We start from the raw sequence: 19,353 nt of genomic DNA, 5'->3' as shown, positions 1-19,353 counted from the left end.
TCATTTTCTTTTTTTAAGCTTGACTTCTCTATGTGTTAGCAAGACTAATTCTCTGACTTGCAAACACTTTTCACTGCTTTGACTATTTTTACACTTTGCATAAGGTGGTATGGTATTTTTTTTCCCTAGATCACTTTTTATTTTATTATTTATTTATTTATTTATGTATTTTTGAGACAGAGTCTCACTCTATTGCCCAGGCTGGAGTGCAGTGGTGCAGTCTTGGCTCACTGCAACCTCTGCCTCCTAGGTTCAAGTGATTCTCCTGCCTCAGCCTCCTGGTAGCTGAGATTACAGGCACCCACCACCACGCTTGGCTCATTCTGTATTTTTAGTGGAGATGGGGTTTCACCATGTCGGCCAGGCTGGTCTTGATCTCCTGGCTTCAGGTGATCCACTCCCTTTGGCATCTCAAAGTGCTGGGATTACAGGTGTGAGCCACCATGCCCTGCCTGCTAGATCACTTTTTATATGTTCAGATGTATTCATCTTTTCAATGGTTTTTGGATTCGGATTTGGGTAACATGGTTTATGGTTAGAAGGAAACTCTCCATATTTTCTTATGGCACTTTTGTGATTTCCTTTTTTTTTGAGACGGAGTCTCACTATGTCGCTCAGGCTGGAGTGCAATGGTGTGATTTCAGCTCACTGCAACCTCTGCCCCCCAGGTTCAAGCCATTCTCCTGCCTCAGTCTCCCAAGTAGCTGGGATTACAGGAACCCACAATTATGCCTGGCTAATTTTGTATTTTTAGTAGAAATGGGGTTTGACCATGTTGGCCAGGCTGATCTAGAACTCCTGAGCTTGTGATCTCCTCCCACCCCAGCCTCCCAAAGTGCTGGGATTACAGGCATGACCCACTGCACCTGGCCTGATTTCCTTTGTTTTTAAATTTTTGATCCTTTGGGAATTTTCCCTGATCAATGGATCCATCTTTGCTCTTCTTTCCAGTGGCCCATTGTCCCTTTACCCTTATTAAGGAGTTACGGAGGAAATGCTTTGTGGGGCATGAAATGAGAATTTCTTTGTTTTTGTCTTATTTATAACAGCATCTGCCTCTACTCTCCTGAAACCGTGTTCCTATCCACCCACCCATTCAACTAAGCATCGATTGACTCATTCATTCATTCAATTTCTTGTTTATTGCTTTTTCTTGTGGAGAATTCCAATATTAATTGGACATTGTCCCTGACCTTTTGGGTTTCCATTTAGGATTTGTTTTTATCACTTAATAAACAACGATGATATTTTATCGAATGTCTAGTATATTGGTTACATGTATCATTTCAATTAAACTGAAAGCAGTGGTGTCAGTTATATTCTTTTTCCGATTTGAGGAAAGTAATTTCAGAGTGGTTTTAAGGCTTTCCAACGGCCCCCCGTTGGAAAGTGGCAGTGCTGAATGCAATTCAAGAGCCCACTCTTCAGAACCCTGGCTTTTCACCTGCCTGGACGCTGTAACTGGTCTCTGTGGAATGCCTGGATGAGGGAATGAATGAATGAGTCAGTGAAGGAATGAGGAAGACCGAATGAGTCAGCTCTTGCTTTCAGAGTAGCCCAAAGGGAGAGGTTAAGATGGGAATCCAAATGACCAGAATCCAGACTAAACAGTGAGCCCACCCGCGTTTTGGAAGCAGTCCACTTTCTACCCCACTCCTATTCAAAATACTTTATTCTTTCCAATTCCTCCCCACCTAGACTCCATGGAACCAAACGCTGGGGTAGGGACGGTGGCCAGCCTGTCTCCTTGGGTTTGATGCATTACATCATCCACGTGGAGGTCCCCGGAGGAGCTTGGCAGCCCTACAGCCTCAGGGCAGGGGGGTGGGGAGAATGAGTAAGGGGGAGAGGGGGAGTAAGAGGAGGCAGTAGGGGACAGGGAGGGAGCAGATACCAGGAGGGTAAGTGGAGAAGAGGGAGGGGAAGGCAGGGAGAAGCAGGGGAGGGGTCAAGGAGAAGAAAGAAGAGAGCTTGGGGGGAAGGAAACAGGGAGGACGAAGAAGTTTTGGGCTGGGATAGGCAAGAAGAGGGAGGAGAAGACGAGGAATGAGGGGGTAAGGGAGAAAGAGGGGAGGGAAGGGACGGAGGGAGGAGAGATCAGGGAAGTGGGGGAAGCAAGGGGTCGGGGGAAGAAGAGGAAGGAGGAGGGAAAGGAGGAAGGCGGGGTGGGAAAGAGGGTTGGGGAAGTGGAAGTTTCCAGAGAGGGGTCGGGAGGGGAGGAGGGGAAGTGAGAAGGAGGAGGAGGGAGCAGAAGGATGTGGGTGGGGGGGAGAGCTTAGGGATGCTGGGGGTAAGAGCGGGAGGGAGGAGGGAGAGGGAGGAGGCAAAGCCCCTACTCCGGCCCCCACTGCGGAGTTGCGCAAGCCTCCCGGGCTGGGATTGGCCGCCGGAGAATCAAGACGCTCCGCCCACGCAGCCCGGCGACCAGTGACGAGGCGGGCCGCGGCCTGGGCGGCCAATGGGCGCGGGGGGGCGGGGCGGGTCGCGGCCCGGGGGTCCCCGCGCGCGCTCCGTCCGCAGTGAGATCCGCCGCCGCGCTCGGAGCTCGCAGACGCCGCGTCGCCGTCGCCACCGCCTCCCGCCCGTGCGCCCTCGGCGCGTCCCCGCCGCGCTCGCATCCCCGCCGCCGGCCAGGGGCGCGCTCGGCCGTCCCGGGCAGTGTCCCCCCTGCGGCCCCGCGGCCATGGCCACCAAGATCGACAAAGAGGCTTGCCGGGCAGCGTACAACCTGGTGCGCGACGACGGCTCGGCCGTCATCTGGTAGGAACTTCTCATTCCTCTCCGCGCCCCGCTCCCCGGGCTCGCGCGGGGCCTCGCGCGCCGGGCCGGCCTCCGGGCGGGACGGGCTCGGGACCTCCCGTGCTGTCTTCCTCGCCGGACTCGGGGACGGCGTGCGGGCCCCCGCGGGCTCCTCCGTGGCCAGCGCGTGCGTTAGATTGTCCTCTGCGAGCGCTGCGCCCCGCGGCCACCAGCGCTGATGTGTGTGTGTGTGTGTTTTTTTTTTCTTCTCCCAACCCAAAGGGTGACTTTTAAATACGACGGCTCCACCATCGTCCCCGGCGAGCAGGGAGCGGAGTACCAGCACTTCATCCAGCAGTGCACAGGTAGGGGGGCGCGCCCGCCGGGCGGATGCGTGGTCGTTGGGAGGCTGTCAGCACCCGGGGAGCGGCGGCCAAGGCCAGCCCTGGTGGAACTGGTGGCCACGTGCGGTGCCCCTAGCGCACAGCGTGGGAGGAGCCCGATGGGAGCGTTTTAAGGCCTCATAAAACCTTCTGTCCTCTGGACATCCGAAGCAAGCGAAGTGACCCACCTGCCTCTGCCCTTCCACAATGCCCTCTCCAGGCCGGGCGGCTTTTACCCCCCGTGGTTCACTGGTTTTCCAGGGTCAGCTCCTGTGTTTCCAGACTGCAGTGTCCAGCTCTTCCCACCATCCCCTCTGAGCCCAAATACGAACAGGCTAGGGGCTGGTTGGGAGAGAAAGAAACTCAGCCGCGCCCTCTTTTTTCCCACTATCATTGTCTGGCTGTGTGCTGATTTGATGTGATTTTTAATTTGAGGAGTAGAGGCAGATGCAAAAGAGTACACACCGTATGATTCCATTTATAAGAAATCCTAGACAAACCGAGGCTAATCTATGGTGTGAATGTCAGAATTGAGGTTAGCTTTTGGGACAGATAGCCAGTGATGGGGAGGGGCACACCACCGCGACTGCTGGGAGCTGGAATGTCCCATATGTTGATCTGGGAGGGCATTACACAGGTGTTTATCCCCGTAAAGAATCAGCAGACTGTATACTTAAGATTTGTGTGCCTTAGGCACTTCGCTGTGGTGTGTGATCCATGAAAAGAAAGACCACATGGCAGGCATCACCTTCAACCCCTCAGTAGTGGCAGAGGCTGTGTGATGTTGCTATGGGACCCTTTAAAGAGGTCTTTAGTTGGAAGCAGCTCCCATCTCTGGTCTTTAGTTGGAAGCAAACTTTCTCAGACAAAGGCAGCACAGGTCAGAGGTTAGTTAAGGCGTGGACCCTCAGCCAGACTTCTTGTTTTTTTCTTTTTGAAATGGAGTCTTGCTCGGTTGCCCAGGCTGTAGTACAGTGGTACAATCTCAGCTCACTGCATCCTCCATCTGCCGAGTTCAAGTGATTCTCCTGCCTCAGCCTCCAGAGTATCTGGGACTATAGGCTCCCACCACCATGCCTGGCTAATTTTTGTAGTTTTAGTAGAGACAGGGCTTAACCCTGTTGGCCAGGCTGGTCTCAAACTTCTGACCTCAGGTGATCAGCCCGCCTTAGCCTCCCAAAGTGCTGGGATTGCAGGCATGAGCCACCCACCCGGCCAGCGGTGTGGGTTTAAATCCCTGAATGGCTGCTTCCTGGCTGTGTGGTTTGGAGTGAGTTTCTTTATCTCTGGGGTTGTTAGTTTCTTGACCTGCATTCTCACAGTGCTGTTGTGAGGATCAGTGAGTCAGTGTGTATAAAATGCTCAGAACAGTGTCTGGACATGATTGTTTGCGAAATAAATAAAAAGTACAAAATTGGGCCAGGGATCATGTGGGTGTTTCTTTCCTTAACTGCTTCCATAATTGAATTATATTTTGTATTTAGTTGAATTCAAAGGATATTTGTGGAGTGACTGCTAGAGGCTGGGTGACACTAAGAACACATGAGCGTGTGCGCGTGCGCGCACACACACACACACACACACACACACACACACAACTAAAATTTCTCCTTGAGTGCTGGCTCTAGAAATTCATTCATTGCTTTTGTAAACAGTCGGCCTAAAATAGCAGCATGAAGCACTGTAAGGACGTGGAGAGTTGGCAGGACACGATTTGAACCCAGGCCTCCGTCCCTCTACCTCTGTGGCTAAATGCTTTTGCACGTGGAGTAAGTGCAAACTCTTTAACTCTCTCCCCTCTGGTGAGTGAACAGCCAAGAGATCCAGCAGTGTTTCTGCTTTGCCGGCTCTGAGGCTGTGCTTTGCGCGCCAGCTTCCCTCGCTGAATTTGGCTTCTCTCCTCCAATGTCCACCCATTACTCCCCTCCCCCATCAAACCATGTTCTGTGTCTCAAGGTCCTGTTCTTGCCAGCAAGTAGAAGGTGATGAGGAAGACAGCATCCCTCCCATTAGGAGACTCCTGGCAGGTACTCCCAGGCCTCGGTGCAGTGGGAGAACACCTCCTGCCTCCCCGAGGCTTGTGGTTTTCTGCTCAGACCCACCCCCTGCCCCCAAGGGATGGGAGTGGGGAGTGGCGAACGTCTGGCAAGGAAGCTAAAAATGCTTCCCTGCTGCGTGCTGTGTGTGGATCCTCATGAATGGGCCTTGGGAGCTTCAGCTGAAGTCGGCTTTCTTTCCCTGCCATCTGTTGGACAAACGCATAGGGGAATTACGGTTGCTGTGTCTGCTCTTGTTCCTCTTGGAAAAGCTTGTTCCTTCCTGCTGTTGTGTCCTCATAACACGGGGACAATGTTCTCAACACCAGCACTGGCTGGATACCAGTCACCACGCTTGACATCCTTATCTGGCATATGCCTCAGAACAGCCCATTGTGGCAGGTACTGGGGTTGTTGCCGTTCTACGATGAGGAAACTGAGGCCCAGAGAAATTCAGAGACTTCCCGAGTTTACCCAGCTAGAAAGTGGCAGAGCCAGGACTTGAACCCAGGCAGGCTAGCTCAGGGCCTGTGCTCCAGGCCTCTGAGGAAGTTGTTCAGATTCTCACCTCTTGTGGGATTGTTTGCTGGTTGCAAATAAATGACATTTGCCCACTTGTGGGGCAGTGAGGGCTCTTTTGTGGCTCCAATTCCCTGCCAGGTATCCTGACAGGCCCGAGAAGAAAGGTTCCACTCTGGCTCGGGCTTCCTGCTTCCAAACATCTCACAAGATGGGCAGCAGACTTGGAAGGCCAGAAACAGCCACCTGGGGAAACGGGCCTTCCCGGGGCCCTGCCCTCCTCCCACACTCCCCGCTCTGGCTCTCAGTCACGCTCTCTGAAACATTCCTTCCCTGGCCCTCCCACCCCAGGCTGCCTACTGTCCCTTCTCCCCTTCCTCCTCCTCCAGGGCTTCCCAGAGTGGGATCTCTCCACCCAGCCTCCCCTCCTCATCTCTCCCCAGCTCCCTGGCCTGGCCTTTCCTCCCTTGGAGTTGTGTTCCAGAAGGCCGCTGGGTGTCTGTGCTGCCAGGCCAGTGCCCCCGCACTCATCCTCCCGATCTGTCTGCCTGCCAGTGGGACCCGGCACCCTCTGCTTCTTCTGGACTTGCCTGGCTCCCAGCCTTCCTCGCTGCCTGCCCCCCCACCACCTCTGCCCCACTGCCACCTCTGCCCCGCCACCGCCTCTGCCCGGCCACCGCCTCTGCCCTGCCACCGCCTCTGCCTGGCCACCACTGCCACTGCCCCACTGCCTCTGCCCGGCCATCTCCTCTGCCCAGTCACCGCCTCTGCCCCACTGCCTCTGCCTGGCCACCGCCTCTGCCCCGCCATCGCCTCTGCCCCACCACCACCTCTGCCTGGCCACTGCCTCTGCCCCACTACCACCTCTGCCCGGCCACCCCCTCTGCCCCGCCACCGCCTCTGCCTGGCCATCACCGCCTCTGCCCGGCCACCGCCTCTGCCCCACTGCCTCTGCCCGGCCACCACCTCTGCCCGGTCACTGTCTCTGTCCCACTGCCTCTGCCCAGCCACCGCCTCTGCCCCGTCACCGCCTCTGCCCCACCGCCTCTGCCCGGTCACCACCTCTGCCCGACCACCGCCTCTGCCCCGCCACCGCCTCTGCCTGGCCGCCACCGCCTCTGCCTGGCCACCACCACCTCTGCCCGGCCACCGCCTCTGCCCCACTGCCTCTGCCCGGCCACCACCTCTGCCCGGTCACTGTCTCTGTCCCGCTGCCTCTGCCCGGCCACCGCCTCTGCCCGGCCGCCGCCTCTGCCCCACCACCTCTGCCCCGCCACCGCCTCTGCCCCCCCTGCCTCTGCCCTGCCACCGCCTCTGCTCTGCCACCGCCTCTGCCCAGCCACCGCCTCTGCCCGGCCACCGCCTCTGCCTGGCCACCGCCTCTGCTCTTGCTTCTTGCTCCGTAGCTCAGTTCGCCTGGGATGGTCAGAGACCTTGCAAGGGCAGTGAGAGATGCCCAGTGCACATGAATGTAAGCAGAAGATCAATCTGTGCCTTCTGGGTTGGAAACTCCAGGGGAAGTTCTAGCAGCAGCAAAGGCTGCCCAAACTCCAAATAGTTCTCTTCCTTCTTCTAGCTCTGTCTTTATCCTTCGTCTCCATTCTTGCAGGGAGGGGAAGGTTTACCCCCTGGGTAGAGCCATTTTGGTGGTGAAACAGAGCAAGCCTCTTTGCCAGTGATTTTGGGGGTCCCTGAACTGACTGTCTTTGGCCCCCCCCGAGGTCATGTGCCCATCCCCAGCCCAGTCACTGGGACTCTGGGTGGCCAGGCCTGGACTGCATGCCCATCCCTGGAGTTGGGGGATGGCGCAGCCCCACCCAAAGCAGGACACTGACTGGGGGAGGTGGCTTCCTAGGGAAGAATGGCATGCCACTTTCAGGAAAAGGTCCGTTTGTCCCTTAACATCCCTACCTTCCTCTTTATAGGAACAGTCAGTCTCTTTACCCTTAATTTTCTTTGTCTGGTGTCCACTCTATTCTCCCTTGCTGGGGTAAATCTTTCTATAATACATTTCTAGTCAAGTCACTCCTCTTGTTAACCTTCTATGGCTCCCTTCTGCCCACTGGATTACACTCCGGCTGTCTGCTTGACTTTCTAGTCGGTCTGTCCCCACCCACATCTCCTCCCCAGCAGCTCCACACAGCCTCCCTCATGCACCTGCAGCCCAACACTGAGACTTTCCCCGCCTTGGTGTTTTCGATTTTGGAGGTTTCTACTGTGAGGAATTCCTCTTCCCCGTCTTGACTCATCTAGGATTCAGCTGCCTACCTAACTTAGTGTGATTCCTTCTTAATTTCAACTCTGAGGACGCTTTGGAATCAGCAACACTCTAGGCCAGGCATGGTGGCTCATGCCTGTAATCCATGCACTTTGGGAGGCCAAGGCAGGCAGATCGCATGAGGTCAGGAGTTTGAGACCAGCCTGATCAACATAGTGAAACCCTGCCTCTACTAAAAATACCAAAATTGGCAGGTGTGTGGTGGCGGGTGCCTGTCATCCCAGCTACTCGGAAGCTGAGGCAGGAGAATCACTTGAACTGGGGAGGCAGAGGTTGCAGTGAGCCGAGATCACACTGCACTCTAGCCTGGGCAACAGTGAGACTCTGCCTCAAAAAGAAAAAAAAAAAAAAAGAAAAAGAAAAGAAGAAAGAAACATTCTAGATTGACATCTCAGCTCTGCTTCTCACTCACTGTGTGGCCTTGGACAAGTGCATCCCTCCCTCTGTGCCTCAGTTTTTAGGTCTGTAAAATGGGGATCCTGACATCCCTAACTCTGAGGGTGACTGGGAGGGTTCACTGAACTAACGCACCTGAAATGAGAGCACAGGCCGTGGTATGTGTCGGTTGCCTTTACCACTGCTTTTCTTTTCTTTTTTTTGAGACAGAGTCTTTCTCTGTTGCCCAGGCTGGAGTGCAGCCTCTGCCTCCCAGGGTCAAGTGATTCTCCTGCCTCATCCTCCTGAGGTTTGGGTTTTGTCGGATGGCCTGGGTTTAAATATTTGGCAGTCATGTGCTCTGCAGCAGGTAAGTTAGTCTGGTAACCTGCTACAATGCGGTCATTAGGATGATTAAGGAAGCAAGTCCTTATGCTACTTGGGACATAGTAGGCGCTCCATAAATGTCGGTTACTGTGATTGCCATTTGTGTTTGTGGAATTTAAGTGATGTGGAAGTAGAGTTCTGGAGCACCAAGAAGATGGAAGGTGGGGAGATGATGGGAAGGAAGTGAGTGCTGAGCTGGGCTGGAAGGTCAGAGCCCCTGGGAGCCGGAAGCAGTCAGGGCTCAGCTGGCCAATGTGGATGGAAAGGGGCCATTTACCAGAGTGACTGGTCATGTGGTCTACCTGACCAGAGCAGAAAGGGTTTACAGATCACCTGTGTGTGACCAGGCCATGGCTGGGGCTATCTATGAGATCACATTTTGTTTCTGTACCGTTGAAGTAATATGTATTCTTTGTAGCATATTCATAAAGCAAGACTAAACCAAAAGAGGAGCATGCCGAGTAGAGTTCAGATATAGTTCACCACTCAGAAGCCTGCTTCCTCATTCATTCATTTATTCCTTCATTCTCCTGTTCATTTACTCATTCAGTGCTTTCTGCACATGGGAGTTACTCTGTGGGGCATGGTTCTAGGCACTGAGGGTAAATATAGAAGCAGAGAAGGCCCCTGTCCTCATGGAACTGACATTGTATTGTCATCTTCCAGGACAGACCACTGGTCTCATTTTTATGTGTATTGTTGAAATATTTTTCTATACTGCACATGGGGATCACAGTACAGATATTTTAGAGCCACCTCCCCTCACAACTGTAATTCCAAAGCTTCCTCCCTATCTTCCCCTCTTCTTCTGCAGTAGAGTTTAAAATGGCTACATAGTTTCTTTCATACAAATGTAACATTGTTAACCCAGTCCTCTATCCATGGACTCCAAATTATCTGTTGCAAGCAGTTTTATTTTAGAAGGAATCCAGGCATCTGGGAATGAGTCCAGTTTGTTGGTGCAGATTTTAGGAGGATTGGTTGAAAGCATCAGCGGTAGAGCTGGGGTGTCTTGTTTTCAGCGATAGCCTTGCTGTGCTGTGTGACCTTGGGCAGATCTCCCCGACCCCTCTGTTTTCTCTGTAAAGATGGAATAATGCCTGCACCTACGTTGTTGTCAGGATAAACTGGCGTGTTCCATATAAAGCTTCTAGAGTACTGCCAGCTACAGGGGAACTGCTCAATAAATGTGGTCATTGTTAAAATAGCACCTTCTAGAAGGCGTCCCATATTAATAGGTAGGTTGAAATAAATTTGAGATGTGGGGTGGTTATCAGAAAAGGCATCTTCAAGAAGGGCAGCATCAACTTGGTTGGAGGTAGGTGCCCTGTGACATTTGTTGGGTGATATTCTGGGTAGAGATGATATTCCCATGAGGCTCTGGTCGGTCCTAAACATCACACAGAGAGATGTAGGAATTGATTTTTTTTTTTTTTTTTTTTTTTTTTTGAGACAGAGTCTTGCTCTTGTCACCCATGCTGGAGTATAATGGCACAATCTTGGCTCATTGTAACCTCTGCCTTCCGGGTTCAAGCAATTCTCCTCTTTCAGCCTCCTGAGTAGCTGGGATTACAGGCATGTGCCACCATGCCCAGCTAATTTTTTGTATTTTTTTTTTTTTTTTTTTGAGACGGAGTTTCGCTCTTGTTACCCAGGCTGGAGTGCAATGGCGTGATCTCGGCTCACCGCAACCTCCGCCTCCTGGGTTCAGGCAATTCTCCTGCCTCAGCCTCCTGAGTAGCTGGGATTACAGGCACGTGCCACCATGCCCAGCTAATTTTTTGTATTTTTAGTAGAGACGGGGTTTCACCATGTTGACCAGGATGGTCTTGATCTCTTGACCTCGTGATCCACCCGCCTCGGCCTCCCAAAGTGCTGGGATTACAGGCTTGAGCCACCGCGCCCGGCACATTTTTTGTATTTTTAGTAGAGATGGGGTTTCACCATGTTGACCAAGATGGTCTTGATCTCTTGATCTCGTGATCCACCCGCCTCGGCCTCCCAAAGTGCTGGGATTACAGGCTTGAGCCACCGCGCCTGGCCAGGGTTTTATTTTTGAGTGATACCCTGGAGGACTGCTGAGCCAACGGTAATTCTCTGCACTCTGTAGTCTCCCGCTGCCTTCTCTACCCACGTATCTGTTGCTGGGAGGCCCTGAGCCACACTGTGTGGCTTTATTCATGTGTCCAAAGGGGCATGGGCTTTGTGATGGCTCCTTCAGTCTGCTGCATGGTGATATTTGTGGTTTCTTTTGTGTTTGTGGCCGTGTTACCCATGATGAAGGATGGTGGATGTGTGTCTTCCTGCTGAGTACAGTGTCTCATGTTCACAAAAGGCATTCCCTAAATATTAGTTGAATTGGGTTTTTGCTGCTTGAAAATCTTCAGAAATTAATGTGAACTTTGGGAAAGCATTGCTTATAGCTTTTGTAGGTGTTATAAATACCTCCTGGTCTCCCTTCCTTTCTTTGCCCCATTTCATTTGGGCGCCATCCACACCCAGCGCAGGGAGCTCTGTGCCTAGGTCTTTGCAATGTTCCAGTTGCCAAGTGTAGTGGTCATTTCTTTGTCTCACATCCACTTTACCTCCCTCCAGCATTTGCCAGTGGCCACCACCTCCTGAAAAAATACTCCCCGTCGCTTCTGCTTCTGCGCAGCTCGATTTGCCTAGTTCTTCTTTTATATCTCTCTCCTCTCATTCTCACTTCCTTCTGCTGCTTCTCCTTCCCCCGCCTGCCCGGTAAGTCTAAGCATTTCTTAGGGCTCCACCCTTGATCATGACCTTGTCTTCTCTAGGACATTTCTTGAGCATCTACTATGTGCCAAGCCCTTTGCCAAGTACTGAACCGAGTCCTTTCCCTAACTGCAGTCAGCTTGCAGTCCAGGCCAGGGGTGGTTTTCTAGACTGCAGGTTGGGTTGCTCCCCAGCCCCCCACTCCCAACACCTTTCCCCGTAAGGTCCAAACACTCAGACGTGACATGGGTGCCCTTTATGACAGGTACTGGCCAGCCAGTGCCTCCAGTGCACGTCCCCAACATATACGACAGTGATCTCAGTGGTGCCCAGTCCCGGGCACTATGTAGGGACTCTGCGTGTATTAGCTCATCTAGTTTATCTTATCTCTGAGGGAGCTATGAGCACAGTGACACCCAGAAGTAGAAATTATCCCCATTTCACTCAGAAGGAACCTGACGTTTTCCTTGGAGAGCCAGAGTCGCTTGCTGGAGATGCTGCAGTCACAGAAAGAACTGCACTTTGACTCCAGGTCTGTGTCCGAGGCGCCCAGCTCTTCCCCAAGCTGTGCCACCCTGCCTCCCTGCTTCCCTAGGCATGGTGGGCACGCTTCCCTCTGCCTGCACTGTCTTCATCTGTTTTGCTTTCCTGGAGGACTTCTACACACCCATCAAGGCCCAGTGTAAATGTTCCCTCTGCTCGGACGCCCTCCTTGTCTTCATGGTGCTGGTGTCCTGCGTGGTGGTGTGTCTATTTCTTCAGCTCCTTGGTGGAGAATCCCCTCCCTTCACGGTTAGCTGGCTCCCAATCTCTTTTTCTCCCTGGGTATGTCGCTTACTTGAGTGGGCCCAAGTCATGGGCTGTTTCCTGGGGTGTAGGTTTTCCCAGCAAATGCTGGCTCTCCACCCCTTTGTCTCTTGCTTAGAGAAGAGAACCCATGGCTGGGTTCACGTTCCAGTCCTATTATAAGCTGTGGGCACCTGGGACACAATCCCGCAGTTAACTCCAGTGGGCGCTGGGACAGAGTCCCCAGTTAAGTGCTGTGGATGCTGGGACGGAATCCTGCAGGGACCCTTAGAGGAACGTGGAGGGTGCAGCCCTGGGGGCAGGGACACATAGCTGCTGACTCTTGTCCCCCATTGGCTCAGGGGTCCTTTAGGGGCTTTAGGATTTCTGCACTCCAGGCTGTGCCGCTGTGGGGGTTGAGCAGCTGGCACATGGCAGGATGTCGTGGGGTACCCAAGTGGCTACTCCCATGACCACTGAAACCAGAGGTGGCAGTTGAGAAGGTGACAAGGAGTCAAGAAGCATCTCCTTGCAGCGTTTAGCAGTGCCTGAGATCACAGCCGCATGTGCAATCATGCACCTGTTGATCGTGTGACTTTCCTGGGGGCATCCAGGCCCTTCAGGGCAGAGACTGGTCAGCTTTGTTCTCTGCAGTATTGGCAGCGCCAGGAACGGTACCTGGCATCCTGCACAGATGTTGTTGAGTAGGCAAATGAATGACAGTCTGTGTGGATGCCCAAGAACTAAACTGACACAGGAGGGGCTGCTGTCCCCTCCTCCAAAATAGCAGCCCCGCAGTCCACAAGGCTCCTTGGCCGCTACCACTGGCCATGTGACTGCTCTGGCCCCAGGCCCAGGGATCTTTCTCCAGAGCTCAGGCATCACCACCTTCGTCTCACTCTTAGACATGTGCCTGTGACTTTTCTCATTCAGCTTGGTAGCCTCAACAGTGGCAGGTCCCCACAGGCCAGTTTCTGAAGGCAGGCATGGCACCTCAGCATTTAATACTTTATTTCATTAGTGCATGTTGAAATAAACCTGCCATAGATCTTGTTTTTGGTTTATGGTCCTTAGTTTTTGGTCATCACATTTTTCTTCATGCATTTATTCTTATTTTGTCTTCTATGTACTTAGGTAAGCTTTGTTGCCAGTAATAAATAAACAGGTTGATAACAGTAATGATTAACAGTGCACCTTTATTGGGCCAGGCATTAGCTGAGGTCATTGTGTTAATTTCCTATGGCCGCTGTAATAAATGACCACAAACTTAGTGAACTAAAGCAACATAATGTATCATCCTACAGTTCTGGAGGTCAGAAGTCTGACATGCGCCTCATAGGGCTAAAATCCAGGTGTGGACAGGGCTGGCTCCTCCTGGAGGCTCCAGGGATAATCCATTTCCTTGCCTTCTCCTGCTTCCAGAGGCTGCCTACATTCCTTGGCTTGTGGCCTCTTCCTCTGTTTTCAAAGCCAGCAGTGGCAGGTCGAGTCCTCAATGATGCCATCTCTGGTTCTGGCCCTTCTCCCCACCCTTCCCCATTAAAGGACTGCAAAGATCGCGTTGATCTCATCCAGATAACCCTTACCTTAATCACATCTGCAAAGTCCCTTTTGCCATGTGAGGGACATAGTCACAGCTTTGGGGTTTAGGACGTAGATGTCTTGGGGGTCACTGTTTTGCCTGCCACAGTCACTTACTTGCGATTTCACTTAATCTGTGCCGTGAGCCAGCGTTGCGGACCCTGTTGTCCTGTTTCATAGCCGAGGCAGCACTGAGGCCGGGCTGCAATCCTTGCCTGGTGCGTGTGCTTCTTGCCCCAATCCTGACACCCCCTGCACCCCAGCTTGCAATGTAAAATCTTTGTGAAACAAGGAGGGAAGACCACAGGAGGCTCTTTTGTAGAACACCGAGGGGCGGATCTACGGCCCAGGCCCAGGCCATGGGCAAGCCCTGGCACTGTTGAGAGGCCACTGTTGCTTAGAGGACATTTCTGCCGTTGTTGTTGACACAGAAAACCTGTGAGTGTCCCTGGGAAGCAACATGCCTTAAGTCCTGAACCCAAATGCCCCCTCCTGTGCTGGAGAGACTTTCCCGGGAAATCCTGACTTACCTACTTTTGCCTGAAGGGCCGGCCTTTGGAGGTCATCTGATGTGACCCGGAAGCACTTTGCTCCCCTTTCTGGCTAGAATTCTACCCTGCTTATAAAATGGAATGTATTGTTCATGGCTTGCAAGTAAAAGCTGCTGCCACCTCAGGCAGGCCAGGGGTCAGCTGGAGCTGCGGGAGGGTTGAAAAGAACCTGGCTTGGCCGGGCGCAGTGGCTTAAGCCTGTAATCCCAGCACTTTGGGAGGCCGAGGCGGGTGGATCACGAGGTCAAGAGATCGAGACCATCCTGGTCAACATGGTGAAACCCCGTCTCTACTAAAAATACAAAAATTAGCTGGGCGTGGTGGTGCACGCCTGTAATCCCAGCTACTCAGGAGGCTGAGGCAGGAGAATTGCCTGAACCCAGGAGGCCGAGGTTGCGGTGAGCCGAGATCGCGCCATTGCACTCCAGCCTGGGTAACAAGAGCGAAACTCTGTCCCAAAAAAAAAAAAAAGAGAAAAAAGAAAAGAACCTGGCTTGAGATGCAAAGAGCCAGGCTCCTGACCCTGCAGCCACAGCCCGCTCTGGGCCAGTGCCTGACACCGGCAGCTCCTGTAGCCTGCCCTGTGACACCATTTGCTCTGCTCTGGATTTGGCCAAACCTGGCTGCTGTGTGGCTGATTCTTAGAAACACCACCCTCTCTTCCTGGGTCACTTTGATCACTCATCCCCCCAGCAAATATGAACTGAGGACGCATGGTGTGCCAGGCACTCGAGCTGGAAGAGCTCAGTGGGGTACATCGCAGTGCCCGACCTTGGCAGTGTACTGAAAACCAAGGGCGCGTTTTATGCTGTGTAAATGTATCTTAGGTTTAAAAAGCATAAAGAAAAAAGGAGCATGAAGCTTCTGGGTGGGCAGGAGAGCCGGAACGTATCAGGGCCATGGGGTGGGGGCCGTGGGAGGGGAGCGTGGGTGGGGAGTGGGGAGGTGGGGAGCAGGGGGTGAGGGCTGTGGGGGGTGAGTGTGGGGTGGGGAACTAGGGATGGGGGCTGTGGGATGAGGGCTGTGGGGGGACTGAGTGTGGATGGGGAGCGCAGGGGTTGGGGAGGGGGTGTAGTGTGGGTGTGGGCCATGGAGTGAGGGCTGTGGGAGTGCAACGTGGTGGGGAGTGAGAGGGGAGCATGGGTGAGAAGTGATTTGGGGAGCCTGGGGTGGGGGCCGTGGGGCTGCAGCGGGAGGGAGTGGGAAGAGGGTGGTGAAGGTGGAGATCATGGGGTGGGCGTCATGGGGGGAAGTGTGGGTAGGGAGTGGGGGGTGGAAAGCATGAGAATGGGGAGTGGGCAAGGCCCAGGGCACAGTGGCCCCGGGAGCCATGTGAGGCCTCTGGGTTCTTCTGGAGCAGCACGCGTTTGATCCCCACTACTTCGTTCCGCATCCTCCTACCACTGTGCCCTGGCCCTTTTTGTGGCTCATTCCTGGCTGGACAGTCTTGTTCTGCCACTGCTTCCTCTGGGTCCCCTGGGACTCCACAGGCCCTGAGCTCCTTGCCCTGAGTGCAACCCTGCCTCTCTGCACTGAGCTCCCGCTCTCCTACTGCCTCCATTCGCTTCCCAGTCATTGCCATTGTCACCGTTGGTCCCAAGGCTGCCTTGTCCTTATCATCCTCACCTAACGCTTCTCAAAACTTTCTGTGTGCCAGGCCTGATTCCCAGGGTGCTACCCCCTCAGCTGGCTCTGATGAAGATCGCCGTGCTGTGTCACCCATGAGGAGACCTCCAGGGGGAGGCTTGCTGGTCTCCTGGGCTCTCAGTGGGTCCCCCTATGTTTAGGGCAGAGCTGCAACCCCATGTTGTACCTGCGGCCGGGTTCCAGTGTGCTCACTCAGAGCCTGGCGCAGAGCCCTGGCTGAGTCACACTTCGTTGTCTCGGTCCTTTGGGAAGAGGGGAGGTTCTGCCTTGGGTATGGCATGGTGTAATGAATAAGTGAATCCTTAGAAAAGTAAAGTGAGTCGGCCATCCCCGTGGGGGCTGGTGGTACGCATGCTTGGGGCTGGAGTGCTGTTCAAGTCCGTGGGGAAGGAGAGCTGGCTGCGAGTTCTGCCCTGGCCGACCAGGGGCTCCCAGGCAGAGATGGAGAGACCTTGGGGAACTGGGGGGCAGAGAGGGGAAGTCATTGGGCCGTTGTCGCATGGGAGGAAAGGGGCAGAGCCGGGACCCAAACCCTGGTCTCAGGGCTCTCGTGCGGCTGCACCCCTCTGGGTACTGTCCCTGGTGCACGTGAAAGGTGGAGAAGCAGCTTCCCCCTCGTCGGCACCGCGGGTTCCGGCACCGTGACTCCGGCAGCGCTGCCTTGGCCTGCCCTATCCACGCACCTTATTTTTTTTGCAATGGAGTCTCATTCTGTCACCCAGGCTGGAGTGCAGTGGTGTGATTTCAGCTTCCTGCAACCTCTGCCTCCTGGACTCAAGCGGTTCTCTTACCTCAGCCTCCTGAGTAGCTGGGATTACAGGTGTGCTCCACCATGCTTGGCTAAGTTTTGTATTTTTAGTAGAGACAAGGTTTCGCCAGGTTGGCCAGGCTGGTCTTGAACTCCTGAGCTCAAGTGATCTGCTTGCCTCGGCCTCCCAGAGTGCTGGGATGACAGGTGTCTGGCTCCATGCACTTTTATTAAATGACAAAATTGTTGAAACGAATCACTTGTTATGTCTGTCCATGTTCATTCCTGCCTGTCTATTCATTCCTGTTTTCCAGGGGCAGAAGTCATAGTTTAGAAATCCTGAGGAGGAATTGGTTTTCTTCTTCTTCTTCTTCTTTTTAATTAAAGGGAAATAAGTTTTTTGAGACAGAGTCTCAGTGTGGCCCAGGCTGGAGTGCAGTGGTGCGGTCATAGCTCACTGCAGCTTCAATCTCCTGGAGTCAAGCTGTCCTCCTGCCTCGGCCTCCCAAAGTGTTGGGATTACAGGTGTGAACCACTATGCCCATCTTCTTGGTTTTATTCTTACAAAATGGCACCCTCGGTTGAACTGAAATGCAGCTGCAAATTGGGAACTGAAAAGTCTCTGAGAAGTCCAAGATGACGTGCAGATGTGGTCATTTATTCAGGAAGCGTGTAGTGAGCACATGTGCGCGTCGTCTGGGTGCTTTGGGTGTGCTAGGGAACCAGATTCCTTCCCTCCTGGAGTAGGGCTGAGCAAGCCGTAGGGCCGGCAGCTCATTCTGAGCCTTTAAACTCTCGTTTTGCACACAGTTATCATCAGCCGCATCATAGGCCCTTCTGCTTACGGTTAGTCGGAAACTGAAGAGCTGGTGGAGGAGGGCGTTTTGAACCTGCCAGCAGAGGCTGTTGTTTAGTCTGGAGTTCCATCACAGTCTTTCTCTCAAATTGTTCACATGAACCCTCTTGGTCCTTACCCTGTCCTCTGGAGGAACTCTAAGTCACCCTTCAAAACCCTGATTAGGATGGGCGTGGTGGCTCATGCCTGTAATCCTAGCACATTTGGAGGCCAGGGTGGGCGGATCACGAGGTCAGGAGTTGGAGACCAGGGCCTTTCAGTGATGGGAGTCAGACACCAAATCTCTCAGTGGCCGAGTGTCTCGTTGTAGACGCTGTAGATGCTGTAATAAGGTCCTCAGAGCCTCCAGGACTGGTTACAGCCACTGTTCCCTGAGTCAGAAGGTGGAGTCAGGTCTAACACACTAACTGCCATTTAAGGAAGTAGAAAGTTATCATTTAAAGAAAGTGCTAGCGCTTGGTCATAGGGGGAAAACCTTTAGCTCTCGGTTTAATTTGGGTATTCAGATCAGCTCATACCCTGGAGGTTCTGCGGAAGTAATCATCTTTCTTTTCCTCTGGCCATCCTGCACTTCGTTTTCTTCTGTTCTCGGTCAAGCTGGGAAAGCTGGGAAAGCTGGGTCATTCACACCTAATGAAGATGCAATGAGCCCTAGGTGGAAAGGAGGTGCCTACAGGCAGGTACCCACGCAATGTAAATCACACAGACAGAACCTTGGCCCAGCGTGGGTGGCTCACATAGGTAATCCCAGCTTTTTGGGAGGCCAGGCGGGTGGATCCCCTGAGGTCGGGGTTCAAGATCGGCCTGGCCAACATGGTGAAACCCCATCTCTACTAAAACTACAAAAAATTAGCCAGGTGTGGTGGCAGGCGCCTGTAATCCCAGCTACTCGGGAGGCTGAGGCAGGAGAATCGCTTGAACCCGGGAGGCAGAGGTTGCAGTGAGCCGAGACCGTCCCACTGCTCTGCAGCCTGGACAATAGAACGAAACTCCTCAGAAGAAAAAAGAAATAGAGCCTTCATTCGTCCCCTATAAGGAATAAACCAAAAGGGGTTTATTTCTAGAATAATGGGTTTTAGTTTTTATGCTTTTTAATATTTTTGAGATTTTCTGAGCAAGACAGGAGGGTGTTTGTTGGTTTTGTTTTGTTTTTATCAATCAGAGGGAGTTACGAAAGTCACTCTGAAAAAGGCAGCAAGTGATACGGGCCCTTTTAGTAATGAGCGCTCTCCTGTCACCCTCAGCAACCAACCTGGCTCCTTCCACCCGGGCTCAGGCCCCTCCCTCTTACAGACGTGGGCACCCACTGAGCCCTCCTTCCACTTTGGTGGACAGGCTGTTTCTCCTTCCCCAGCCTTGCCCCCTTTCCCCTTAGCAGCCTGCTAGAAGCCAGCCGCTGCCATGGCGACTGCCCAGCTGTCCTCTTGCCCTGGGCAGCAGGACGTAGGCGTTCTTTCCCATTTCCTTTCATCCTCGCTCCAGGGGGCTCCCTCGGTGGAAGCTGGCAGCTCAGCTTTTTGGTGTGTGGGTTTTTTTTTTTTTTTTTTCCTTCCTGAGCCCTGTTTGCATAACCTCTCAGGAGTCTCTATAAAGTTAGGGCAGCTTTAGAGTGAGCTGCAATCTTGCTGCTCTCTGGGGCAACTTCCTGCTGTCCTCCTCTTCCCCCTTTCTTTCTTTTTTTTTTTTTGAGACGGAGTCTTGAGTCTTGCACTGTTGCCCGGGCTGCAGTGCAAT

The 19,353-nt window shown here is 53.3% G+C and overlaps 1 protein-coding gene across 1 annotated transcript in view; it reads left to right on the top strand.

The window, feature by feature from the left end:
- The first annotated feature begins 2,513 nt into the window (after positions 1-2,513).
- The window catches only part of COTL1 (coactosin like F-actin binding protein 1), a 48,308-nt gene continuing 31,468 nt past the window's right edge, over positions 2,514-19,353 (top strand). The window contains exons 1-2 of the mRNA XM_039460644.2: positions 2,514-2,760; positions 3,022-3,104. Of these exons, the coding sequence (XP_039316578.1) occupies positions 2,684-2,760; positions 3,022-3,104 (160 nt within the window). The 5' untranslated portion in view covers positions 2,514-2,683. The remainder of the gene's footprint in view (positions 2,761-3,021; positions 3,105-19,353) is intronic.

This window comes from Saimiri boliviensis, chromosome 1 (assembly GCF_048565385.1).
Source record: "Saimiri boliviensis isolate mSaiBol1 chromosome 1, mSaiBol1.pri, whole genome shotgun sequence".
Taxonomy (NCBI): Eukaryota; Metazoa; Chordata; class Mammalia; order Primates; family Cebidae; genus Saimiri; species Saimiri boliviensis.
Note: the sequence above shows the minus strand (reverse complement) of the source record. Positions and strands in the feature narration are given on the sequence as shown.